The sequence below is a fragment of the Hylobates moloch genome, unplaced genomic scaffold (assembly GCF_009828535.3).
Source record: "Hylobates moloch isolate HMO894 unplaced genomic scaffold, HMol_V3 SCAFFOLD_8, whole genome shotgun sequence".
NCBI lineage: Eukaryota > Metazoa > Chordata > Mammalia > Primates > Hylobatidae > Hylobates > Hylobates moloch.
The window spans coordinates 45,979,973-46,005,307 of record NW_026652283.1 but is presented as its reverse complement, the minus strand read 5'-3'; the positions used below and the strand labels follow the sequence as shown (position 1 = coordinate 46,005,307).

Here is a 25,335-nt window from a genome sequence, read left to right as displayed (position 1 = left end):
ACCCATTCATAATTAAAAAAAAAAAAAACCCTTAGCAAACTAGGAATAGAGGAGAACTGCCTCAACTTGATAAAGAACTTCTACAAAATAAACCTACGATTACCGGCTGGGTCTGGTGGCTCACACCTATAATCCTAGCACTTTGGGAGGCCAAGATGAGAGAATCGCTTGAGCCTGGGAGTTCAAGACCAGCCTGGATAACATGGCAAGACCTCATCGCTACTAAAAAATGAAAAATAGCCAGTTGTGGTAGGCACACTCCTGTAGTTCCAGCTACTTGGGAGGCTGAGGCAAGAGGATCACTTGAGCCTGGGAAGTCAAGGCTGCAGTGAACCATGATCGTGCTACTACACTCTATCCTGGGCAAAAGAGCTTAAAGACAAAAAATTAAGACCTACAACTAACTACCATTATACTTAATGGTGAGAAACTAGATGCTTTCCCTTTAAGATCAGGAATAAGACAAGAATGTTCCTCTTGCCACTTCTATTCAGCATCATACTAGAAGTTCCTAATACAATAAGATAGGAAAAGGAAATAAATGATATACAGATGCTCCCTGACTAATGACAGGGTTATGTCCCAATAAACCCATCTTAAGGTCAAAAATTCTTAAGTGAAATCATTGTAAGCCAGGGATTGTTTGTACATATTGGAAAGGAAGAAATAAATCTGTCTTTGTTCACAAATGACATGATTGACTATGTATGAATCCCAAAGAATCAATTTTTTTAAAAACTGGAACTAACAAGTAATTATAGCAAGTTTGCAGTATATAAGATTAATATACAAAATTCAATTGCTTTCCTATATGCCAGCAAAGAACAATTGGAATTTGAAATTAAAAACACAGTACCATTTACATTAGCACCCCAAAAATGAAGTACTTAGGAATAAATCTAGTAAAATATGTATAAGATCGATATGAGGAATACTGTAAAACTTGGATGAAAAAAATCAGAGATGATTTAAATAAGAAATGGTCCATGTTCATGGATAATAAGAATGTATATTAGGAGGTTAGTTCTTCCCAACATGATCTGTAGATTTAACACAATCCCAATCAAAATCCCAGCAATTTATTTTGTGCATATCAACAAACCCTTTCTAAACTTTGTGTGGAAAAACAAAAGACCTAGACTAGCCAACATAATATTGAAGAAAAAGTCAGAGGCCTGACACTACCCAATGGAAACACTATAATATTAATCAAGACAGTGTGGTACTGTTGAAAAACTGACAGTTAGATCAATTGAACAAAATTAAAAGCTCAGAAATAGACTCACACAAATTTAGTCAACTGATACTGAGAAAGGAGCAAAAGATTGTCTTTTCAACAAATGGTGCTAGAAAATCTGGATATTCACATGCAAAAAGAAATTAATATAGACGCTGACCTTAGACCTTTCACAAAAATTAACTCAAAATGGATCATAGACATAAAGGTAAAACACAAAACTATAAAATTTCTAGAGGATGGCCAGGCGTGGTGGCTCACACCTGTAATCCCAGCACTTTGGGAGGCTGAGGTGGGCGGATCATCTGAGGTCAGGAGTTCAAGACCAGCCTGGCCAACATGGTGAAACCCCATCTCTACTAAAAATACAAGAATTAGCCGGGCGTGGTACCATGCACCTGTAATCCCAGCTACTCAGGAGGCTGAGATAGGAGAATATCTTTAACCCAGGAGGTGGAGGTTGCAGTTAGCCAAGATCGCACCATTGCACTCCAGCCTGGGCGACAGAGTGAGACTTGGTCTCAAAAAATAAATTAATTAATAATAATAATAATTCTAGCGGGTAATCTAGGAGAAAATCTAGGTGATTTGGGGTTTGACAATGACTTTTTAGATACAACACCAAAAGCAGAATCATGAAAGAAAAAAATGAGTAGTTGGAATTCATTAAAATTCAAAACTTAAACCCATGAAAAACTGTAAAGAGGCCAGGCATGGTGGCTCACGCCTGTAATCGCAGCACTTGGGGAGGTCAAGTCAGGTGGATCACCTGAGGTCAGGAGTTTGAGACCAGCCTGGTCAACATGGTGAAACCTTGTCTCTAATAAAAATTCAAAAAGTAGCCAGGAGTGGTGGCGCACGCCTGTAATCCCAGCTACTCGGGAGACTGAGGCAAAAGAATCGCTTGAACCCAGGAGGCAGAGGTTGCAGTGAGCCCAGATCACAGCCATTGCACTCCAGCCTGGGTGACAAGACTGAGACTCCATCTAAAAAAAAAAAAAAAAAAAGAAAACAAAAGAAAGAAAAACTGTTAATAAGAAAATAAAAAGACAAGCAGACTGGGAGAAAATGTTTGAAAAACATCTGATAAAGGACTTATATCCCAAATATACAAAAAACTCTTAAAACTCAACAATAAGAAAACAACCCAATTTTAAAATGGGCTAAAGATCTGTAGAGACACCTCACCAAAGAAGATACACAGATATCAAACAAGCATATGAAATAATGCTCAACTTATATGTCATTAGGGAATTACAAATTAAAACTACAGTGAGATATCATTACACAGTACTAGGATGGCTAAAATCCAAAACTGACAGCACCAAATGCTGGCAAGGATGTGGAGCAACAGCAATTCTTATTCATTGCTGGTGGGAATGCAAAATGGTACAGTTACTTTAGATGACAGTTTGGTCTTTTTTTACGAAGATCAACATAGTATTACTGTATGACCCAGCAGTCATGCTTCTAGTTATTTACCCTATTTGAAATTATTTGAAAACATGTCTACACAAAAGTCTGCACATGAATGTTTAAAGCATCTTTATTTATAATTGCTCCAAACTGGAAGTAACCAAGGTGTTCTTCAAAAGGTGAACGGATAAATAAATTGTCATATATCCATAGAATTGATTATTATTTCTAAATAAAAAGACATGATTTCTCAAGCCACACACATTCAAAAAAAAAAAAAAAGACACGGAAGTTTTGGTTGTAAACTCTGAGGGGAAAAAAAAAACAAAGCTATAGAGGAAACTTAAATGCGTATTGCATGTTGTAAGAAGCCAATCTGTATTATCACACTAGTCTTTAAGTTAAAAAAAAGAAGAAAGAAAAAAGCCAGTCTGAGAAGGCTGCTTACTGTATGATTCCAAGTACATGATATGCTAGAAAAAGCAAAACTATGAAGACAGTAAAAAGATCAATAGTTGCCAGGGACTTAGAGGGAATGGAGAAGGGGATGAACAGATAGAACACAGGAGATTTTTAGAGAGGTGAAACTATTTTATATGACACTGTAATAGTGGATTAATAACATACATTTGTCAAAACCCATACAACTGTATAACACAGAGTGAACCCTAATGTAAAATGTAGACTTGAGTTAATAATATATGCATATTGGTTCATCAGATGTACCACGCTAATAATAATGTACAATCAGCCCTCTGTATCTGTGGGTTCTGCATCTGTGGATTCAACCAACCATGAATCAAAAATATTCAGGAAAAAAAACTCCTCAAAGTTCCAAAAAGCAAAACTTTAATTTGCTGGGCACAAGGCACTATGTTGAATCCACATGTAATGATATATAGGCATTGTATTAGATATTATAAGTAATCTAGAGGTGATTTAAAGGATATGGGAGGATACGATGGTAGGTTATGAGAGACTTGAGCATCCTCAGATTTTGGTATCCAAGGGAAGTCATGGACGCAGTCCCCCACAGGTGCAGAGGGATTTCTGTATTAATATTGGTTTACCAAATATACCACATTAGTATAAGATGTTAATAATAGGGGATATGTGGGAACTCTCTGTACTATCTGATCAATTTCCTGTAAACCTGAAACTGCTCTAAAGACACAGTCTAGTAACGTAAAAAACTGTTTTTAAAGATGATAGAAGAATAAAGGAAATCTCTTGCATAATCCTGGCACCCAAAAACAACTATTAATAAAACATTGGCATAAATATTCCTGGAGATTTTCTATTCATATGTATGCACACACACTATGTATCTTTTTTTATAAAAATAGAATCATAGAATCTCTACTAAAAATACAAAAAATTAGCCGGGTGTGGTGGTGGGCGCCTGTAGTCCCAGCTACTCGGGGGGCTGAGGCAGGAGAATGGCATGAACCCAGGAGGCGGAGCTTGCAGTGAGCCGAGATCGTGCCACTGCACTCCAGCCTGGGCGACAGCACGAGACTCCGTCTCAAAAAAAATAAAAAAATAAAAAATAAATAGAATCATAGAATATTACAAATTTTTTATAATTCTCACAACAATTGTTTCCATTTTATAGATGAAGTTATTGAACTCTATTTTTTTTTTGAGAAGGAGTCTCACTGTGTCACCCAGGCTGGAGTGCAGTGGCCCAGTCTTGGCTCACTGCAACCTCTGCCTCCCAGGTTCAAGCTCTTCTCCTGCCTCAGCCTCCTGAGTAGCTGGGACTACAGGCGCACACCACCATGCCTGGCTAATTTTTGTATTTTTTTAGTAGAGATGGGGTTTCACCATGTTGGCCAGGCTGGTCTCAAACTCCTGACCTCAAATGATTCACCCACCTCAGCCTCCCAAAGTGCTGGGATTACAGGCGAGAGCCACCACGCCCAACCTGAAGTCATTAAACTCTTAAATGGCTGAACCAGGTTCAGTCCCCAGTGTGTTTTATTCCAAAGCCTATACTCATACCATTCCTCCTCTTTGACTTTATCAGCAGTTACAAAGCAAAACATAAGGCCTACTTTTTGTTCTATCTTTACTTAATATATTTGTCCTTTGTAAGATATAACAGTCTTTCATACACCACTGCCTTCATCCAGCAACCTTCACCTCATATGTTATATTCCTTAACTCTTTGTGCTTTGTATAGAATCCCTGCCTATTGAATAAGAACTGGTGGTGGCCCCGCTCCTTTTTGCTCCAGGGAGCTGTAGTGAGAAGCAGACGGTGGGACTGGCATTCTTTTTTGGCAGTAATGTGGCTTTCTGTCTACTGTATAAGTAGCTCTGGAAATTCAGGTGTTCAAGAAAATTATTTCTGGTACCTAAAGATCCTGAGGGTTGCCAGGCGCAGTAGATCACAGGGTCAGGAGATGGAGACCATCCTGGCTAACACAGTGAAAACCCATCTCTACTAAAAATACAAAAAATTAGCCAGGCGTGGTGGCGGGTGCCCGTAGTCCCAGCTACTCGGGAGGCTGAGGCAGGAGAACGGTGTGAACCCGGGAGGCAGAGCTTGCAGTGAGCCAAGATCAAGCCACTGCACTCCAGCCTGGGCAACAGAGCGAGACTCTGTCTCCAAAAAAAGTAAAAAGATCCTGAGGGTAGAGAGTATTAGGTAGAGACAGATGAAAAGGTGGAGAGAATAGGATTCACGTGGGGGTCTGGGGAAGGAAGGAGGCTCAAATGTGATTAGTGGAGACAGCTCGATAACCCAGAAGGGGCAGTAGCATTCAGAAGGATTCAATGAATTGATAGCAGCCATTTCAATGAGTATCTGTTGCAATCAGCTGACTGTTTAGTAAAACTTTAAAATAGACCCTGCCCCTTCTCTTGGCACCTATAGGAGACACTTTGAGACTCCGAACAATTCTAGAAGCAATACAGAAGCACATTCATTCTTCCTCCCTCATTTTCAAACTGGCCCAAGATGCATTCAAGATTGCTACTCCCACTGACAATAGTACTGACAGCACCCTGCTCAACGTTGCGCTGGAACTTGGGTTACAGGTATGGAGGAAGAGTAGGCCATCCCCAGTTTAGACCTCTGACCTAGTGACAAATGGCAGAAGATAAGATCTCTGGGAGACTGGGCATAGGCCAAGTCTGGCTCTTTCTTTGTGCCCAGAACACAAGTTCTAGGCTAGGGAAAAGGCAAGGATTTCATAAATTGGGCTCCACTTTTAAGTTAAGGCCAGAAGCAAGATACACCTTTAGGCTTCATGGGGTCCCTATCTTCTCTCTACCTCCCCATTTCTACAAGTCAAGCAAGGTATGATAATAAGGACTTTGCTGCAGATCATCAGAGAAGCTTCCTATCTGGTTGGTGGGAGGGCTGGGAAAGAAAGTAACTGTATTTTATGTTTATCAGGGGGAGAGACCACTGTTTAAAGCACCAGAAAATATTTGTCGTGTAAATGAATGGTAAGGGGAGGGAGAGGTCACAACAGTTAGGCATAGCCCACTGGAAGGCCTCTTTTGTGCCCAGGTGATGCGGATGACCTTATCAACCCTTAACTGGAGACGCAGGGAGATGGTACGATGGTTGGTGACCTGTGCTACAGAAGTGGGTGAGTCTCTCACCTCCCTCTACCCCCAGGGGAAAGGAGTTTCTAGGCCCTTCTTGGGACAGGACAATCAATCCTTAGAGCTCTCATATTCCTATGAGATCTTAGGCCCATCAGGAGATGGCCTAAGAAAGGATGGGGCTGCTGGTAGGAGAAGGTGGCCTCTGTTCAGCCAGCCCAAGCCCTGTCCTCACTGCCTGAACCATATCCTGATTCAGTAGCACTTGATCCTCTCATCAGAGACATGTCTAAGAGAATGAATTTTCAGTTGCTACTCAAGTGCTCCCTTGGGAGGTAGTGGGCCCAGTGGTTTGGTCCCCGTCCCTGTGCATGCTTGTGAAAAACTTAGAGGCTCAGGACCCTTTCTAAAGCCCAAAGCCCCAGCACAAGACTCTACCCTGAGAGGCCCCACTTCAGCTAGAACCCCTGGCAGATCTGCAACCCATGCCTCAGAGCAAGCAAACCCCAGGCTCTACTGTCCCATCCTTGTGAGGGGCTAAGAGCACCTGCAGAAACCTTCAACCCTCTGACCTGGGGAAAGAAAGGATAGGAAGAGACCCCAAACAGGGTCTGGCCATCTGAGATGCTTCCCTTGCCCTGGTTTGCCTCATATCATCTCAAGGTTGCTGAGGAGGGAGAACTCACCTCTGCAGGCCAAGTTCAAACCCCAAATGGTAATCTGGGTAGACCTGAATCAGGACCCAGATGGCCACGGCTGAGCTCAGGCTCTCCCTGACAGGTGTGCGGGCCCTGGTAAGCATCTTGCAGAGCTGGTACACACTCTTCACCCCTACTGAGGCTACTAGTATTGTAGCTGCCACAGCCGTATCCCACACCACTATCCTGCGCCTCAGTCTTGACTATCCACAGCGGGAGGAACTGGCTAGCTGTGCTCGCACACTGGCCCTACAGTGTGCTATGAAGGATCCACAGAGCTGTGCCCTGTCAGCCCTTACACTCTGTGAGAAAGACCACATTGCCTTTGAGGCAGCCTACCAGATTGCCATTGATGCTGCTGCTGGTGGTATGACCCATTCACAGCTGTTCACCATCGCCCGCTACATGGAGCTCCGTGGCTACCCGCTACGTGCCTTCAAGCTGGCCTCATTGGCCATGAGCCATCTTAACCTGGCCTACAACCAGGATACTCACCCAGCCATCAATGATGTGCTCTGGGCTTGTGCTCTCAGCCACTCTCTGGGCAAGAATGAGCTGGCAGCTCTCATCCCCTTGGTGGTGAAGAGTGTGCACTGTGCCACAGTGCTTTCAGACATCTTACGACGCTGCACAGTGACTGCACCTGGCCTGGCCGGCATCCCAGGCCGCCGCAGCTCTGGAAAGCTCATGTCCACCGACAAAGCTCCATTGCGCCAGTTGCTGGATGCCACCATCAATGCCTATATCAACACTACACACTCACGCCTAACACACATCAGCCCCCGCCACTATGGAGAGTTCATTGAGTTTCTAAGCAAGGCTCGGGAGACCTTCCTGCTGCCCCAGGATGGCCACCTGCAGTTTGCCCAGTTCATCGACAACCTCAAACAGATCTACAAAGGCAAGAAAAAGTTGATGCTGCTGGTGCGAGAGCGCTTTGGCTGAGAGAGCAGATAGCTCACCGCCAGAGCAGCCTGGGTTCCCAGGTAGTATCAGGTCAGGCCAAGGGCACTGAAACATTTGTCCACCCTGAGAGAACTCTGAGCATCTGTGGCTGAGGCCAAAGGACCACAGGGCTAAGGATGGGGAAAGTCCAACTCTAGTCGATATGCCTACCTTGGCAAGCTTCTGACTACAGCCTACTGTTCATGGAGGAGCTGGGCCCTGCAGATCGACCAGAAACCCCACAACATGCCACCTCATGCCCCTATATCCTGCGTGTCCTGAGCATTGGCCCTGTCTCCCTTGGCAAACACAGAACACTGTTCCATCTCAGGGATTGCTTAACCAGAGAAACAGACACATTTATGGGACTGTAAATACTATATGTGTTGCTAATTATTGTAAACTTGTAAGTATTTATAATTCTGCTTCTGATTGGATGGGCACTTGAAGTAGCTGTGGGTAGGAGGATATGCTTATTTTCTGAGGAGACTCACAACCATTTCTCAGGTTTCCCTTGCAGAGTGTTTGCTGGTAGCAGTGGAAGAGTGAGGGTGCCAAGGAGAAAAATGGCCAGTTAGAATCAACCCAAGTCTAGTCTATGCAGAATCCCCCGCCTACAGACAGGGCATTTATAGCGCAGTGGTGAGGGACAGAGGCCAGGACTGGACTTAAGACTTTTGCCTCACAAAATTATGAGGACATTGAAGCTCCTGCCTCACACAGCCTCTTCAGGAGCCTGTTGAATGCCTGAGAAACAAGTGCAGGGAGAATGTGAAGGTCTGGGAAGCCGCTGAGTTCATAATATTCATCTAGTGTGGTCACCTTTGTGTTAGAGAGTGTGTGGTTTCATCTATAATCATGTGTGTGTATCTTTATGGCTAAGTACGTGTCTATGTGCATAGATATATCTGTGCATGCCTGTCTGTATGTGCACATATATATATGTATGTGTCAGCTCTATGGCTGTGTACCTGTGTGAATATATGCACACTGGACTGTGAGTTTCTACATGAAGATATACACATTTTGCGTACATGTGAGGATGCACATCTTTGTGCAAATGCACTCATGTTTGTGCATGTTTAGTGTGTATATCTGGGTACACGAGTGCATGTGTATTAACATGTTTGTATCCGTGTGTATGCTTGTTATCCATGCATCCGTGTCTTTATATGTGTAACTGAGCATATATCTACATGTAGGGATGTCTGTGTATTCATGTTAGGATCTGCATCAATGTGTCCTTTGTTTTTGCCAGATTTCTCTTTCCCATTCCTCTTAAATCTCTCTCACCAGCTAAACGTTTGTTCCCCATCTCTGTGCCTCCTCTATTCATTCTCTCACCAAACAACCTTCTAAGCACCAGTCTCCCTCTGCCATCAGATTGGCTGCTTTAGCTCCACAGTTCTTGTCTAGCCCCATACTTGCTTTCTTCCCCTGCCTTTCTACCTCACGCTTCCTTGCCTGCTTTTGTCACAGTCTCATTGCTCGCTGACTTGGAGGCTAGGGCTGGTCTGCACTTAGCCTCTCCATTCCTAATTTCTAGCCCTAGTGGGCAGCCCTCTTAGCCCTGGCTGACCTCCACAGTGAATCATGTTCCTGCTACCTTCCTGACCCCTGTGCTCGGCCTGGAATTGTTATAGGAGGTAGCAAGGGCATTCAGAAGAGTCAGTTGGAACCAGTGTCTTGGTGTTTACTGTTTCATGTCTTAGTTCCTGAGTTGGGGGGTGGGGTTTGATAGGGAAGGGGTGGTATAGCTAGAATGTGAACTAAGAACTTCTCCATCTGCTTTACTTTTTCTTTCTTTGACAAACTGTCACCTTTTTTACTCCAAACTGACCAAGAAGTTGTATTTGCCGTTTGTGGCTACTCAAGTCTTACTGTCCAGCCAAGGGCCCCTATGTCTCAGCCCAATGGGTTGGTTAAAAAAAAGAGAGAAGCCACTCTCATTTCTGTATCACAGTTGCCCTTTTTTAGCAAGTGTGTGAATTCACAGTGCTTTTCTATGAATAAATCATGGATCACATAAAAGATCATTTTTCTAAAAGCAGAAATTGTGTTCTCTCATTAAATGAAACCCATCTCTCCTTTCTGCATTGCCCTGACTGGGCCAGGGAGCTGGTTCAGCCTACAGCACAGTGGGTGCCTAGTGGTCCAAGGAGATGCAGAATGACAAAGAATTTCTTGCCATACCAGACCCTTCCCCAGGGCTTAGAGATACCTCAGAGCCTTGTCCTGGGAAGCAGGTACCACCAGGAAGGGCGGAAACACCAAGATCTTGAGAAAATTAAAGGGGATGCTCAGAAAAGAATATAAAGCAACCTGGAGTTGCCAGAGGGTCTTTTGGTTTCAGAGTACTTCTTGCCTTGGTGATGATGGGCTTGTCTAAAGCTCCAATCCTAAGCAACCTAGCTCTGAGCTTTGGTGTCCTCCATATATTTTGGTGTCAAAGCTGAGGGTCCCTCAGCTTCTCCCTGCTCACCTAGACTCCCATCTTCTTCCCCATGCCTCTCTGAAGCGTTCTAACCCCTTTTATGCCCCTTTTTGATGTATACTTCCCTTCCTCCCCAGACATAAAGCCCTATCAATTTGGCCTTTGTATGCTGTGAGGACCCCACCTGTTTTTCTGCAAATGTGACAACCTGAACTGCTAGGAAAGCTCTACCCTACCCCATGTATCTGGGACTTAGGTATCTGAGAGTAAGATGGGAGTGAGAATCCTTAAGTGCTATAGTACATATTCACTGATACCTATCCCCCATGACTTGTGAAGAGGATATAGAGAGGGTTCCCACGGAAGAAGCAGAGGCTAAGAAGAACTGAGGATATGGGCACAAATCTTTCACAAACAAAACTACACAATAGTTCACCTCTGAAACTTTTATTGTCCTGGAAATGATCAATCACCTGTGTTAGTGGTACTTGAGGGTAAAGGTATACACTCAGTTCTGTCGAAGCAGACGTGAGTGTTTATGCACAGCATCCACAAAGGCGCCCACATGTTCTGGGTCCATGTCAGGATAAAGCCCATGGCCCAGGTTGGCAATGTAGCGATGTGGCCCAAAGTCATCCAGCATCTGCTTCACCAGCTGCCCGATCTCCTCCTGAGGGACCAACAGGGCACTGGCTACAGGAGGACCAGCAAGCCTCTGCCCTCCCTATATATACTAGTGACAAACGCATATGTAGGCATGCTTCTACTCAGTGTTATTCAGTCATTCAATAAAATTTATCAGATCCCTAATATGGACCCAGGCATGAAGCATAAACACAAATGAACAACAGCAACAAAAAGTCCGATCTTCCTAGGGCTTATGTTGTACATACAGGGTAGAAGAAAAGGACAGACAGACATAAAAAACAAGTGCACACAGAATAATACAACCACAGCCACAGGAGTGCACAGTAACAGACACACAGAGGGGCCCTGGCTGTTACCTCAGATGCGTACAAGGCACAGGGGTCCAGGTTGCCCTGCAATGTCACCGTCTTCCCCACACACTCCCTGGAAGCAAAGCCAGTGCCACGTTCTGGTAACGGTATACATGGCAGCTCCCCCCGCCAACACCCCCACCTCAACCTCAAGGCCTCACCTTTCCATGGCTTACCGGGCTTTTTTTGGGGCCACTGTCCAGTCAAGCCCAACCACCTCATAGCCAGCTTGGGCCAGCTCCTCCAGGGCAAAATGCCCATCCTTAGCAAAGATGATCTGGAAAAAAGCAGATCTCAGGCTACATAGCGCCTTGCTACAACCATTAATCTTTCTTGACTGTACTTCTGCTGCCCTCCAGTGGTCACTCCAGTCCATGCAGGACTTAGCCTGAAAGCTCCACAGGCCCACTTTCACTCAACCCATCCCAATCCTCACCATGGGCACTGGTGCCAGGCCTGCCTCCCGCAACCTGGCCTTCACTTGCTTGGCCACATCACGGATGTAGGGCAGTGCAAACTTGTTGAAGAGCTGTGGGCCAAGATGCCCTGCATGGGACTCAAACAGCTGCAATGCCTAGTTAGGGTATGGTAAAGAGAAATATGTAACACACAAAGAGGAAGTTCCCCCCACATACAAAATCCACCTCAATTTTCCCTAAATGACTTCAATCCCTGATACTGCCTGACCCTATAAACCCAGTAATTAAAAAAAAAAATTACTTTCCTCAGATCCCAGCACTAACTTTGGTGTCTGAAAATTCAGAGCATTAAGCCCCACTGCCAGTGTCAGGATGGGCTTGGCTGCTCAGCTAGATCACTGGAGGCCAAGGTTCTTTCATCCCTGGCGTTAAGACCTCTGCCCTCTCAGGTTTAGTTCAGGTCCTTACAGACCAAATCCCAGCCTATTTCTCTCTCTCTCAGGACTCACCTGGGCACCAGCCGCCACCTGTCCTACCAGATATGGGACCAGAGCGTCAGTGAGGATGTGAAGCAGCTGGTGACTAGCCTGAGGTCTCTGATAGAGCCAGCGCTTGGCCTGAGCCATGGTGCTTGAGCCACCACCCTCAACCATGTATGTCATCAGGGTCCACTACAGAAGGATAGAAAGATGGTGTCACAGAAGCCAGACTGACCCTTCCTTTGTCTACCCCAGACCTGCCAGAGTGATCTCCCCGCGCCCCCAGTCCCTGCCCTGTCCCACATTACTGGGGCACCAGCAAAGCCAATCAGTGGCACACGTCCAGCCAGTCGTTGTCGGGTAAGGGTGATGGCTTGGAACACATAGCCTAGCTCAGAGGCTACCACTTCTGGATCCCGTAGGCGTTCTAGGTCCTGCTCTTCTCTTAATGGCTCTGGGAAGCTGGGTCCTTTGCCAGGTACCATGGTCACCTCCATGCCCAGTGCCTGGAGGGGGAGAAAACATCTGGGTGCCCAAAATGGAATCCAGGAGGAAAGGTTCTGTTCAGCTCATTCCAGGAGGAAGGAAAAGGAGAATAAAACTCTGCCAAACTCCATCTCTTTCAACCTTAGTTTTTCCCTCGATCCAGTTAGGATAAGTGCTTATTGTAAACCTTGACTGGACTGATAGGAGGATTTTCAAGGGGTCCTTGGATTATATTCCAGGATCAGGTTTGAGTGGGTACCTGGGGTACAACAAGGATGTCGGAGAAAATGATGGCAGCATCCAGAGGGAAGCGACGCAGTGGCTGTAGGAAACAGGAGACAGGTTGCTAGGTGGCAGACTGAAGGCATAAATCTTTCCCTCTTTTGTGGACCCCTCACCTGCAGAGTCAGTTCACAGCAGGCCTCAGGAGAGCGACAGGTGCTGAAAAAGTCCTGGGCAGCCCGGGTTTCCCTAAACTCTGCATACAGAGGGAAGACGGGGCTCAGCTTTGACGCCATCCAGAGCCCTCCCCTGCCCTTGAAAACTTTTCGCCCTGCGGAGTTTTAGCTAGATTTCCAGGCCCTGACTCTTACCTGGTAAATAACGGCCTGCCTGGCGCATGCACCAAACGGGAGTGTAGTCTGTTTCCTCTCCCCAGGCTGCTCGCAGGAATGTGTCATTCTTCAGCTCCGGAAAACCCTGAGGTCTGGCAATCAGGTTGGGGTGGGGGTAGGTGTCAGTATGCTAGGCTGGAGGCTGGGGAAAGCGCGGGTTCATAAGGCCGATTCAGTCCAGGACCGCTATCTACCTCCTCCAGGCCAGCTCCCAAACCCTGGCTTTCCGACGGTTCCGCCTCCTCTCTGCCTATCAGGTGGTGCACCAACTCCAGAAGGGCCCGCCCTGGGGCCTCTTCCCTGCACTTAGTCTCTACTCTTCCAAAATCGAAGCAACTAGAGGGACTGGGGGAGGGAATGAAGGCCCAGTAAGGATAGTTTGGGGGTCTTCGGACTAGTGAGTCTCAGGAACGGGAATGTCACTGGGCTGGTTCAGGGGCTGAGAATCCCCAGGCTGGGGGATAAAGAGGGATCAGAGTTGACGGTCCCAGAATAGAGATCCTGGTTGGAAATCCTGAGGCATCCCTTGAATTAAGGCCCCTGGGATGAACGTCTCAAAAATCCCATGGTTTTAGAATTCAGGATCCCAGCTAACGGAGTTCAGTTTGGGAGATCTCCAGGGTGGGGAAAGAGGAGTACAGGGATAGAGTCTTGAGTTGGAAGACTCAAATTAGAAGCCCGGCTAGCCACACCGCGTGCCCTGGAGAACTCACCCCAACCCGTTCGCTTCCATGGTCAGCTGTCTGTAACTGCGAGCTCAATCAGCAATTTAACCTGAATTTGAGCCTGCCCTCCCAGTCCAGGCTCCGCCCCTTTCTGTAGGGAACCCAGGGCGTCGCCATGTTGAAGATCACATGATCGGACTCCAGCGACAGCTCCAGGGCTGCCTTGGCTGCTGCCCGTAGGACCCCTACCTTTTTTCACCGTAAAGTCCGCTGTAGCGACGCAAAAACAAAGGCCCAAAAGAAAATTCTGCTGTAACTATATCTTACGGTGACATGAGGAATTTGTTCTCATCTGACGGTCTGGGTATCCGGAGGCTTGGCGCAAGTCCCACTCATGATTCCAACAGTCTTATCCAGCCAGGTCCATACTATAGCCTGGACCTATAGTAGGTGCAGAGGTTAGCTCTGCTCAAGACAGCCCCGGCCTTTAAGGAGCTACAAGACTGGGGAAACAGAAATCAGCATTCACATTAAAATGAATAATGATCACCAGTGTCCTTGGGATTAGGAGTGACAAGCAGAATCAACCCTAATGACTCAAGACTCCTGTCAGTGGCAGGGGAAGGGGCCATTGTCTCAAACATTTTAGTCACACCACCCATAAGATAGGGAGTCCAGCAGATTCGTTGGGAGTGGGAGGAAAAACAGCAAGACGAAGAACCAGAAAAATGACTGTTGGCAATGATCCAGGCTAGCTAGAATGGTGACTTGACTGAGGGTAGTAACAGTAGAGATAAAATGGTAGTTGCAAGGAAATGGAGAGAGAGAGATTGATCAGGTAGCAATCACCAATCTCGGGTTTCGTCGGCTGGGTTAGGGTGGCACAGAGGTAGGTAATATGGTTGAGTGTAGGGTTACACAGTGCAATACGGTGAGAGCTGGGGTGCGCTTAGTCCAGAACATACGGCGAAGACTGCCCAAAGGCGGGGCAGGGCGTGGTGGGAAGCTCTGTCGGCGGTCGAGCCAGCTGTTCCCCGGGCAGGGTCGCCCCTAGGCGCTCACCTCCGCCACTTCGCCATGGCGGGTCCTGGCCCGGGCGCGGTGCTGGAGTCCCCGCGGCAGCTGCTGGGCCGCGTGCGCTTCTTGGCAGAGGCAGCGCGGAGCCTCCGCGCCGGGCGGCCGCTGCCGGCAGCGCTGGCTTTCGTGCCGCGAGAGGTGCTCTACAAGCTTTACAAGGACCCAGCGGGACCGTCGCGCGTGCTCCTGCCCGTGTGGGAGGCAGAGGGCCTGGGGCTGCGTGTGGGCGCCGCAAGCCCAGCCCCTGGTACCGGCTCCGGGCCCCTCCGCGCCGCCCGCGACAGCATCGAGCTCCGGCGCGGCGCCTGCGTGCGCACCACGGGCGAGGAGCTGTGCAACGGCCACGGGCTCTGGGTGAAGCTGACAAAGGTGCGCTCTTCCCTGCCCAGGACCCGGTAAAAGACCCCCGGGGCCAGAGAAACCTCTGGCTGTTTCCCTTTCCTCCCCGATACTGAGTTGGCATTGCGTTCGGTGCCCTTTGCCCTGGGCTGGGCAGGACAGGCAGCTGGGCAATTCCCTGACGGCTGTCCCCATCCTGCGCGTCCCGGCAGGAGCAGCTGGCAGAGCACCTGGGCGACTGCGGGCTGCAGGAAGGTTGGCTGCTGGTGTGCCGCCCGGCGGAGGGCGGAGCCCGCCTGGTACCCATCGACACTCCCAACCACCTCCAGCGGCAGCAGCAGCTCTTTGGCGTGGATTATCGGCCGGTGCTCAGGTCCTGCACTTGAAGGAGCGGGGTTTGCTGTCAGAAGGCCGGGCCAGGAGGGCTTGGGAACACATCAGCCACAGCCCTGGGGTGGGTGGGATACTGGAGCGGAGGCAGGGTTAAGAACAGGGAAGGGGCGGGACGTGAAGGGGGCCCGGGTGGGGCGTCTGGAGACGGAGAGATAGAGCCCTGGAGAAGGCTACACGGCATGGAGGTAGTGTCCTGCTGCCCGCTGATGCCTCCCCATCCCACTCCCTAACTCTGTGCCCACAGGTGGGAACAGGTGGTGGACCTGACATACTCACATCGCCTGGGATCGAGACCTCAGCCGGCAGAGGCATACGCAGAAGCTGTACAAAGGCTACTGTGAGTGATCTGGAATGAGGTGGGGAGGAAGGAGCTCTGCGTCTGGGCCCAGTCTAATTAGGGGCTTGGGGTTGCTTAGCTATGTACCCCCGACATGGACCTACGAGTGCGACGAGGACCTGATCCACTTCTTGTATGACCACCTGGGCAAGGAGGATGAGAACCTGGGTAGCGTGAAGCAGTATGTGGAGAGCATAGACGTTTCCTCCTACACGGTGGGTGCTGGGGCTCCTCCCACCCCAGGCAAGATATAGTCACACCCCTCAAGGCTAGATCCAGAAAGAACCCCCACCTGCAGGCCAGGACCAAAACAGGGTCCCCACGGGCCACACTCGGTTCAGCTCCCTATCTTGGAAGTCTATAGGACCCCTACATACCCAGCGGCCTCCTATCCCATACCAGTTGCCCGTTAGCCCAACTTCACCATGCTTTCTCTCTGGTGCTCCTGGCCCAGGGCACAAGCCCAGCGCAGGGAGGGAGGGTAACTGCTGACTCCACCTCTCTGCCCCTCCCCAGGAGGAGTTCAACGTGTCCTGCCTGACAGACAGCAATGCCGATACCTACTGGGAGAGCGATGGGTCCCAGTGCCAGCACTGGGTACGGCTTACTATGAAGAAGGGCACCATTGTCAAGTAAGTAGGCTCTGGGCAGGACAGTATGGGTGAGCCATGTCCCTGTGGGTTCACAAAGACTCATATTCACATTCTGACCCTTCAGGAAGCTGCTACTCACAGTGGATACCACAGATGACAACTTTATGCCAAAGCGGGTGGTGGTCTATGGGGGCGAAGGGGACAACCTGAAGAAGCTGAGTGACGTGAGCATTGACGAGTGAGCACGCTGGCCTGGGGAGGGAAGTAGGGCATGTTCCAAGCCTAGCCCAGCTTGAAAGCCTAAGTTTGAGTGAGATTCTAGCAGTCCCTGAAGGCCTGAGGCAGGAGGTATCTGAAGTGCCTCACACTTATCTCCTCAGGACCCTGATCGGGGATGTCTGTGTCCTGGAGGACATGACCGTCCACCTCCCGATCATCGAGATCCGCATCGTGGAGTGCCGAGGTGAGGCTTAAGGCTATAAGGAGGGAAAGAGAACCCGGCGTGGAGATGGGGGCAAACAGACAGTGAGTGTGGAGAGAAGAGGGTGGGCCTGGAGTTAGGGTGAAGGTGATGCTGAACTAACTCCAGGATTTGGAGCTTTGGGGCCTGAGCCAGCTGGGACGTGCCAGGTATAGGCATGCCTTGAAGCCATACAGGTGGTTGGGCTCACCTGGAAGAGGAACTGAGTTGGGACCCTCAGGCATCCCAGCGTTCTAGTGAAAGACAGAGGAATCAGCAGGAATAGATCAATCAGAATCAGGTGATAGAAGGTGATCCTGAAGGTCCCGAGTTTCTAGGGGCTAATGGTGACAAAAGGCTGAGCGTTCAAGGAGCCATTCCCAGGTCTGAGGGCCAAGGAGGCAGCAGGTGCCATAAATGACCTCACTCTGACCCCTTCCCCCAGATGATGGGATTGATGTTCGTCTCCGAGGGGTCAAGATCAAGTCGTCTAGACAGCGGGAACTAGGGTTGAATGCAGACCTGTTCCAGCCAACTAGTCTGGTGCGATATCCACGCCTGGAAGGCACCGACCCCGAAGTACTGTACCGCAGAGCTGTCCTCCTGCAGAGGTGGCTGTGGTCCTGGACCTATGGGCCCTTCCCTTCCCCCAACGTTGAGCCTTGTGTGTCTGCATGGAGGAGGTTCCCAAAGTCTCATGGTATAAGGTGTTCAAGGGTCAGAGAAGCCCCCAGGTCCTGCCTGTTCCTGTCCCTTTATGTTGGGGAGTTGGGGGTCTTACATGTATGCCAAACTCTGGCTGCAGTCAATCTTTATCTACCCATGCCAGATTCATCAAGATCCTTGATAGTGTCCTGCACCACCTGGTACCTGCCTGGGACCACACACTGGGCACCTTCAGTGAGATTAAGGTGAGCTGACCCACCCAGTGCTGGTCTTGGCATTTCCCCTTCCTGCTCACATAGTTGTTCATTCCTTAGCAGAGTTCCTAAAACTTACTCTAGGGCAAGACCTTTGCTGGGTCTGGGAACATAGGAAGAAGGCCAGAACAAATGGTCCAGATTTAGTGTTTGGGAGGCTGTTCCCCAGCCTCCTTGGTATTCCAGAGTGTGTGGAATACCCAAGGGCTGTTGACAGCACAGGCAGGACAGGTTGCATGAAAGGTACATACAGGGAGTCACCAGCAGCTCAAGGTGACTTGAGAAAAGTGTGCTGGTAGGTGTGAGTATGACAGAGGAATGAGGGTGGAAGGATGTGGGCAGGAGGAAGGTCCTGGTTGCAGAGGGCCCTGTGGGCCAGGCTGTGAAGCAAGGACTTTGTCCCCGGGTAGTGGAGCTGTTGGAAAGGTGAGGAAGGTAATGACAGTATTAGATTTTTTTGTTTTAGAAAGCTCTCCCTGGTGGCTGAACTAAGGAAGGGACTGGAGACAAGGGCAGGGATGGACTAGACTTGGACTGAAATGGTGGAATTGGATACAGGCAGAGAGGAAAGTTCCAGGGCCTGGACAGAGGCGGACTGCCCGCTCATTCCTGCTCTGGCCACCTCTCCTCACTAGCAAGTGAAGCAGTTCCTACTGCTGTCCCGCCAGCGGCCCGGCCTGGTGGCTCAGTGCCTGCGTGACTCAGAGAGCAGCAAGCCCAGCTTCATGCCACGCCTATACATCAACCGGCGTCTTGCCATGGAACACCGTGCCTGCCCCTCTCGAGACCCTGCCTGCAAGAATGCAGTCTTCACCCAGGTCTGCACCACCCAGGGTCAGACTGAGATAGAATCAGTCAAGGGCCAAGGGGGCCAGGCCAAGAGGGACCTGAACAAGTTCTTGGGGCAAGTATGGGGCCAGGTCTTGCTTTCCTGTGACTCCTTTCCTCCTTGCCCCCAGGTATATGAAGGTCTCAAGCCCTCTGACAAATACGAAAAGCCCCTGGACTACAGGTATGGCATGAGAGTGAGGGACTTACGCAGGACAGCCGTTTGCGCGCGCGCGCGCGCGCACACACACACACACACACACACACACACACACACACACACACAAAACTGCTTGAGGCACCCCTCGCCATGACTGCTTTTCCCAGGTGGTCTATGAGCTGATGAATTGTGCTACACCTGGCCCCACATGATGACAAATCTGCCCACGTTTTTTGCAGGTGGCCCATGCGCTATGACCAGTGGTGGGAGTGTAAATTTATTGCAGAAGGCATCATTGACCAAGGTGAGGCACTGAGGGAGGATCTCAAGGGTCCTGCTTGTTGCCCTATCAAAGTGATAGAGGCTTCTTACCAGCTCATGATGATGGGGGTCTTATTCATTACCCCATTATGGGAGCTGGGCTCTTGAGTGCCCAGCTGAGGACATCTGTCATTTCAGGGGGTGGTTTCCGGGACAGCCTGGCAGATATGTCAGAAGAGCTGTGCCCTAGCTCAGCGGATACCCCTGTGCCCCTGCCCTTCTTTGTACGCACAGCCAACCAGGTAATCTCCATTTCCATCTCTGCAAACCTCCCAGGTGCCAGATTGAGCTAGAAAGGGGGCAGAGGAGGGGGCCAGGTATGGTGGCTCACGCCTGTAATCCCAGCACTTTGGGAGGCCAAGGTGGGCAGATCACGAGGTCAGGAGTTCAAGACCAGCCTGGTCAATGTAGTGAAACCCCATCTCTACTAAAAATAAAAAAAAATTAGCCAGGCGTGGTGGCACGCGCCTGTAGTCCCAGCTACTTGGGAGGCTGAGGCAGGCGACTCACTTGAACCCAGGAGGCGGAGGTTGCAGTGAGCCAAGATCACACCACTGCACTCCAGCTTGGGTGACACAGTGAGACTCTGTCTCAAAAAAAAAAAAATAGAAATAGGGCAGAGGAGGGACTGAGTTGCTCAGGGCAACCTCTGGGCAGACAGGGAGAGGAGGAGCCACTGTGCATTTGAAGGCATCATTTAGTGGAAAATGTTCAGGGAAGTCTTTGGGCCAGGAAAATAGGGTGTCTCTCATGCCACGCTCACAGCTCTGTCTCTGGGGCAGGGCAATGGCACTGGTGAGGCTCGGGACATGTATGTGCCCAACCCCTCCTGCCGAGACTTTGCCAAGTATGAATGGATCGGACAGCTGATGGGGGCTGCCCTTCGGGGTAAGGAGTTCCTGGTGAGTAGCCTTATCCACGCCCCCATCGGATCAGCCCTGGCCCCTGGAAGGAAAGGCCAGCCAAACCTGGGCAGCTCAGGGTGAGAAGACAGTGGGGAGTGTTTGTCACACAGGTCCTGGCCCTGCCTGGTTTTGTGTGGAAGCAGCTTTCTGGTGAAGAGGTGAGCTGGAGCAAGGACTTCCCAGCTGTGGACTCTGTGCTGGTGAGTAGGACCCGGAACCAGTGTTTCCTCTGCCCGGCCCCTAAAGATTGGTCATCTCTAAGGCTGTTCTGTACCTTGTTCTTTCACCACACACAAGATCCCTCTCCAATCCATCCACTCCCATGGCTTCAACTACTGTCTGTAGACTCGTGACCCCTAAAATCCTGACCTCTAGCCCCAGCCTCTCCTAAGCCTGGGGCCATATATGTATCTGTACCCTCGACGTTTGCCCCAAGATGGTATCTCAGGCTCAGTGTGTTCTTTATCTTCTCCGAAGACTACTCCCCTCTAGGGCTCCTGCCTCAGAAGGGCACTATGTCCCACTCCTCCCCATCCCAAAGCCCACAGGGCCCTCCTTCACCCCTTCTTCCTCGCCGCCACATTCTTGAGTCTTCCTCTGTAATCTGTCTGCTTTTTCTATCTCACTACTGTCTCCCTGCCTGGTTGAGGACACCTTTCCTCCTTAGCTAATCACTTACTAAAAAGCTAGTGTCCCTGTCTCCGTTCTTACCCATTTGGTCTCCATGCAGCCAGAGTAATTCATTTCACTCTCCTTATTTAAGCTCATTGATGGCTCGGCCCTGGGCTTAGGATAGAATGCAGAATCTGTAAAGGCCTTACATGAACCCTGTATCTCCAGCCACTTGGTTCACATTCAGGCTCCAGCCAAACAGTTTCCTTAGGCCTTTTGCTCTTTCCAGCTTTCTCCAAGATGTTCTCTCTCCTAACTTCCCTTATGGCCCAGCCATCATTTGGGTCTCAGCTGAGACGCCGTTTTCCACAGGATGCCTCCTCTGGCCCCCAAGGCTGGTTAGGTGTTGTCCTGATGCTTTTACAGCTCTTGTACTGACACCCTCATTCCCTGCTGCCTCCACGGGGACTGCCTTGCCTGGCTGTCTCTGCTTCCCTGTGAGCATCTTGTGGAAAGACAGGGACTGTCTCCACAGTGAAAAGGTTACCTCCCTGCCTCTCTCCAACCCCTAGGTGAAGCTGCTGGAAGTGATGGAAGGAATGGACAAGGAGACGTTTGAGTTCAAGTTTGGGAAGGAACTAACATTCACCACTGTACTGAGTGACCAACAGGTGGTGGAGCTGATCCCTGGGGGTGCAGGCATCGTCGTGGGATATGGGGACCGTTCTCGTTTCATCCAGCTGGTCCAGAAGGCACGGCTAGAGGAGAGCAAGGAGCAGGTAGTACCCAGAGGCCAGTAGAACAGAGAGCTTTGGCCCCACCTGAGCCCCAGCTCCTGGGACCCAGAACGCAGCCTGTAAGCCACCAATACTCCAAGAACTCTGGCCCCCACCATTCCTCGGTGCCACCTTTCTGCTGCTAAGAGGCTACAGTGATGCCCCCCAGTGTAAGGCAGGAGGTGTGCCCTCTTCCCCAGCCAAGCCTTTTACCCACTCCCCAGGTGGCAGCTATGCAGGCAGGTCTGCTGAAGGTGGTGCCACAGGCTGTGCTGGACTTGCTGACCTGGCAAGAGTTGGAGAAGAAAGTGTGTGGGGATCCAGAGGTCACCGTGGATGCTCTGCGCAAGCTCAGTGAGTTCCCCAAGGCAAGGCAGGGCAGGGCAGGGCAGCACAGCATAGCACAGGGGTTGGGGCTCAAGGACTGGGCAAGATGAGACCCAAGAATGAATGCTGGCCTTGTCTCTACCAGCCCGATTTGAGGACTTCGAGCCATCTGACTCGCGGGTGCAGTATTTCTGGGAGGCACTGAACAACTTCACCAATGGTCAGTGGAGGAGGGCAGGGTGACACCTGGGTTTGGACTCTGCTGCTGAGTTGCAGAGGCAGGGTAGAAGTTGTAGACCCTCCCTCACCATCCACGCGGGCACCGATTTCCTTCTCCCTCCAGAGGACCGGAGCCGCTTCCTGCGCTTTGTCACGGGCCGCAGTCGCCTGCCAGCTCGGATCTACATCTACCCAGACAAGCTGGGGTGAGTGCTGGAGGGAGGCCCGAAGGTGCCATGGCCGCCTTCTGTCCTTCCTCCCCACACACGTACATGTGCCCCAACACATCTTCCTGACCTGTGGTCCTTCAATGCCCCCAGCTACGAGACCACAGACGCGCTGCCCGAGTCTTCCACCTGCTCCAGCACCCTCTTCCTGCCACACTATGCCAGGTGGGTTTTTTCCTAGGCTCGATTTGGGCCCCAGGGGACCCCATCACCCCTGGTAGCATTGGAGGGACCTGACCAAGTCCCCATTCCCACAGTGCCAAGGTATGCGAGGAGAAGCTCCGCTATGCAGCCTACAACTGCGTGGCCATCGACACTGACATGAGCCCTTGGGAGGAGTGAGGCATGCCGCCGGCTGTGGGACCAGCAGGACTGCACGTGTCCCTCTTGGCCTTGCCCAGGGCGAAGACACCTTCCCTGCCCTGGTTTGGCTGACATGCTCAGCAAATCCCCGTGTGCCCCGCTTCTGTGTGCAGTTGGAGTAGGGGCAGCTGACGTAGTCAGGTGAACACTAGTGGCCCAGCCCCGCAGATCCACAAGCCCTACCCGTGCTGGGGCTTGCTTCCCGAGGTATTTCACCTCTTAAGAGGGAATCTTCCACAAGCCCAGCACAAGCTGCCAGGCCTGAGCGACTTGAAGGGGGCCATCTAGGTCCCCAACCCATGGACTTTGCCTCCATTTTCAGCTCCACCTTTTTTCTCCTATTTTCTCTCTGGCTTTCTTCAGCCATGACTCACAGCTAAAAATATAAAACACTGGAGGTTGGTGGCGGCCCCTCCCCAAGCAGGGAGCCTGGGATGGGCGGGGAGTGATAGCCAAACTCCTTGGTCACCTGCTTCAAGAAGGAAGCAGTAGCTGAGCACCTGCCCTCACATACTGCTCTTTTCCTCCTCTCCCTCCATACCAGAGATGTGGTGGCTCTCTTCTTCCAACCCAGTCTCAACACACAAAGTGCCACCACCTTCCCTGACTCAGAACCCACATCCACTCAATGTGAACTCTACTACCACGACCTCCCCATATTCCTCACTTCTCCATCACCTCCAGCCTGACTCCCTGTCTGCCCTTTCACCCCCAAGATTTTGCACAGGTTAAGGCCAGTTATGGCCTTTTTGAAATCTGTAATCACTCCCCTTTCCCCAACTCTAAAGCCTAGACCTTAAACCTGTTCTAGAGCTATGCACACCCCTGCCCCAGTTTCCCATTCCTCCCTCAGGGCCTCCGTGACACTCCGTGAAAAGAAGTTCTTGCATACTGGAAAGTTGAATAAATGGACGAATTCATTCCTTCAGAATGTGTTTATTGGGCCCTGGGCTTAGGCACAGGGATCACAAGGAGAAATCGACTTTAGTGCCCTGCTCAGAGCCAAGAAGATGGATGTGAAGTGCAAGTAGAGGCTTCTCAGTGACAAACTTTGCACAGTTACACATCTGGGGCTGAGCAGAGATGTAAGGGCCCCACTGCCCAGAAAAGGGAAAACAAGCAAACAGGCTGGCCTGGCATTTTCTGGCATGGATATGGTGATTTGGAGGATGGGAGTCCACTTCTGGAACCAAGTGGGCAGAAGAATTTGACATCATAGAAGACAGAGACTTGGGAGGGCTGACAAACCATCCAGGTCAGGGTTGTTGACAGAAGTGGAGGAAGTAGTGTCTTTATTACCCTGCCCCCAACCCGGTGCAGTCCTTTTTGTGTTTGTTTGTTTGTTTGGGTCTCTGTTGCTTAGGCTGGCATGTAGTGGTGCAATCACGGCTCACTCCAGCCTGGGCCTCCTGGGCTCCAGTGATCTTCCCACCTCAGCCTCCTGAGTAGCTGGGACCACAAGTATGCCACCGCTTCTGGGTAATTTTTTGCAGAGGTGGGGGGTCTCCCTATGTTGAGCAGGTTGCATTCCTCCCACCTCAGCCTGCCAGAGTGCTAGGATTATAGGCCTGAGTAGTCTTCAAGAACAAGCACCTGGGGCCAGACACGGTGACTCAGACCTGGAATTCCAGCAGTTTGGGAGGCTGAGGTGGGCGGATCACTTGAGCCCAGGAGTTTGAGACCAACCTGGCCAACATGGCGAAACCCTGTCTCTATTAAAAATACGAAAATGAGCAGGGCTCGGTGGCCCTGTCTGTATTAAAAATACGAAAATGAGCAGGGCTTGGTGGTGCGTGTCTGTGGTGCCAGTTAGTTGGGAGACCGAGGTGGGAGGATCGCTTGAGCCCGGGAGGTGGAGGTTGCAGTGAGCCAAGATCATACCACTGCACTTCAGCCTGGGCAACAGAATGAGACCCTGTATCAAAAAAAAGAAAAGGAATATCAGGGAGAACCCTGTGTATGAACAGTCCCCCTACACCCCCACAGTGGCCAGTCATGCCCTCAAGAACAGCCCCAGGGTCCCAGTCATCTCACAGTCCAGGTACAATGTGAGACCTTGTGGTGGCTGATTGCCCAGAGAAGTGGCTTGCGCGGAGTCTCGCCCTGGCAACTCTTCCCCTTCTTGTCCTCTAGGGCACACCCTGACGCTGCCCTAGTTGGGAAACTTATAGTGCAAGAGGTTGATCTGTGCCTGCACTGTGTGCACCCTGAGACCTATCCCAAAACACGGAACTTGATAGCTCAGTCTCTCGGCTGCCGCTGCCTCCCCTGTCCCCCTGCACCTTGGGTGGTGAACCCCCTTCCCTTCCAGGAAGCAGAAGGTACGGAAACGCCCAAGGCCACCACTCCGACTCAGCTCTGCTCTTCCCAGGTCAGAGGTGCACCTCTCGCTTCTCTCCCCTCAGGAAAGGGCCCGGGCCACGTGCACCTACAGGAAGTAACCAGTTTCTGTGCCTGGTATGGTCACATGAACTCTTTAGTCCCTCTTTTACTCACACTGTATATTTTGTAGCCTGCATTTCATTTA

At 50.3% G+C, this 25,335-nt stretch overlaps 3 protein-coding genes across 7 annotated transcripts in view; 2 read left to right on the top strand and 1 right to left on the bottom strand.

Moving 5' to 3' along the window:
* The window catches only part of ZSWIM5 (zinc finger SWIM-type containing 5), a 176,199-nt gene extending 166,293 nt beyond the window's left edge, over positions 1-9,906 (top strand). For 2 of the 3 annotated variants that reach the window (XM_032160639.2, XM_032160638.2), the window contains 3 exons: positions 5,534-5,697; positions 6,176-6,257; positions 6,994-9,891. In XM_032160639.2, coding sequence (XP_032016530.1) covers positions 5,534-5,697; positions 6,176-6,257; positions 6,994-7,856 — 1,109 coding nt within the window. In that variant the 3' untranslated portion in view covers positions 7,857-9,891. Of the gene's footprint in view, positions 1-5,533; positions 5,698-6,175; positions 6,258-6,993 lie in introns of all 3 variants that reach the window. The other variant, XM_032160637.2, reaches the window with a different exon arrangement.
* Positions 9,907-10,704: 798 nt separating this feature from the next.
* Positions 10,705-15,129, bottom strand: UROD (uroporphyrinogen decarboxylase). 3 transcript variants are annotated; one of them, XM_058442949.1, is made up of 11 exons: positions 15,014-15,129; positions 14,279-14,454; positions 13,266-13,378; positions 13,071-13,150; positions 12,932-12,994; positions 12,495-12,692; positions 12,217-12,378; positions 11,725-11,862; positions 11,465-11,565; positions 11,295-11,361; positions 10,705-10,960 (listed from the first exon to the last, which is right to left on the bottom strand). In XM_058442949.1, exons 2-11 carry the CDS (start codon positions 14,284-14,286, stop codon positions 10,799-10,801), a joined length of 1,092 nt encoding a protein of 363 aa, XP_058298932.1. In that variant the 5' UTR covers positions 14,287-14,454; positions 15,014-15,129; the 3' UTR covers positions 10,705-10,798. The 3 variants fall into 3 exon arrangements, with proteins under 3 accessions (XP_058298932.1, XP_058298930.1, XP_032016527.1); XM_058442947.1 differs by lacking the exon at positions 15,014-15,129 and adding an exon at positions 14,917-14,957; XM_032160636.2 differs by lacking the exons at positions 14,279-14,454; positions 15,014-15,129 and adding an exon at positions 14,000-14,143.
* HECTD3 (HECT domain E3 ubiquitin protein ligase 3) lies at positions 15,029-23,728 on the top strand. The gene is made up of 21 exons (XM_032160635.2): positions 15,029-15,397; positions 15,580-15,740; positions 16,005-16,097; positions 16,177-16,312; positions 16,614-16,729; positions 16,815-16,928; positions 17,071-17,153; positions 17,596-17,761; positions 17,980-18,061; positions 18,706-18,888; positions 19,030-19,082; positions 19,298-19,362; positions 19,518-19,621; positions 20,162-20,281; positions 20,395-20,484; positions 21,469-21,675; positions 21,897-22,026; positions 22,145-22,219; positions 22,343-22,424; positions 22,539-22,610; positions 22,703-23,728. Exons 1-21 carry the CDS (start codon positions 15,029-15,031, stop codon positions 22,785-22,787), a joined length of 2,586 nt encoding a protein of 861 aa, XP_032016526.1. The 3' UTR covers positions 22,788-23,728.
* Positions 23,729-25,335: the final 1,607 nt, after the last annotated feature.

Excerpts from the sequence above, each read along its gene's own strand:
- UROD (XM_032160636.2), bottom strand. The coding sequence starts at position 14,019 with ATGGAAGCGAACGGGTTGGG. Across the intron at positions 13,151-13,265 it reads GGCAGGCCGTTATTTACCAG|AGTTTAGGGAAACCCGGGCT; the intron begins GTAAGAGTCAGG and ends CTCTGTATGCAG. Across the intron at positions 12,693-12,931 it reads ACATCCTTGTTGTACCCCAG|GCACTGGGCATGGAGGTGAC; the intron begins GTACCCACTCAA and ends CTCCCCCTCCAG.
- HECTD3 (XM_032160635.2), top strand. The coding sequence starts at position 15,029 with ATGGCGGGTCCTGGCCCGGGCGCGGTGCTGGAGTCCCCGCGGCAGCTG. Across the intron at positions 15,398-15,579 it reads TCTGGGTGAAGCTGACAAAG|GAGCAGCTGGCAGAGCACCT; the intron begins GTGCGCTCTTCC and ends GCGTCCCGGCAG. Across the intron at positions 20,485-21,468 it reads CAGCTGTGGACTCTGTGCTG|GTGAAGCTGCTGGAAGTGAT; the intron begins GTGAGTAGGACC and ends TCCAACCCCTAG.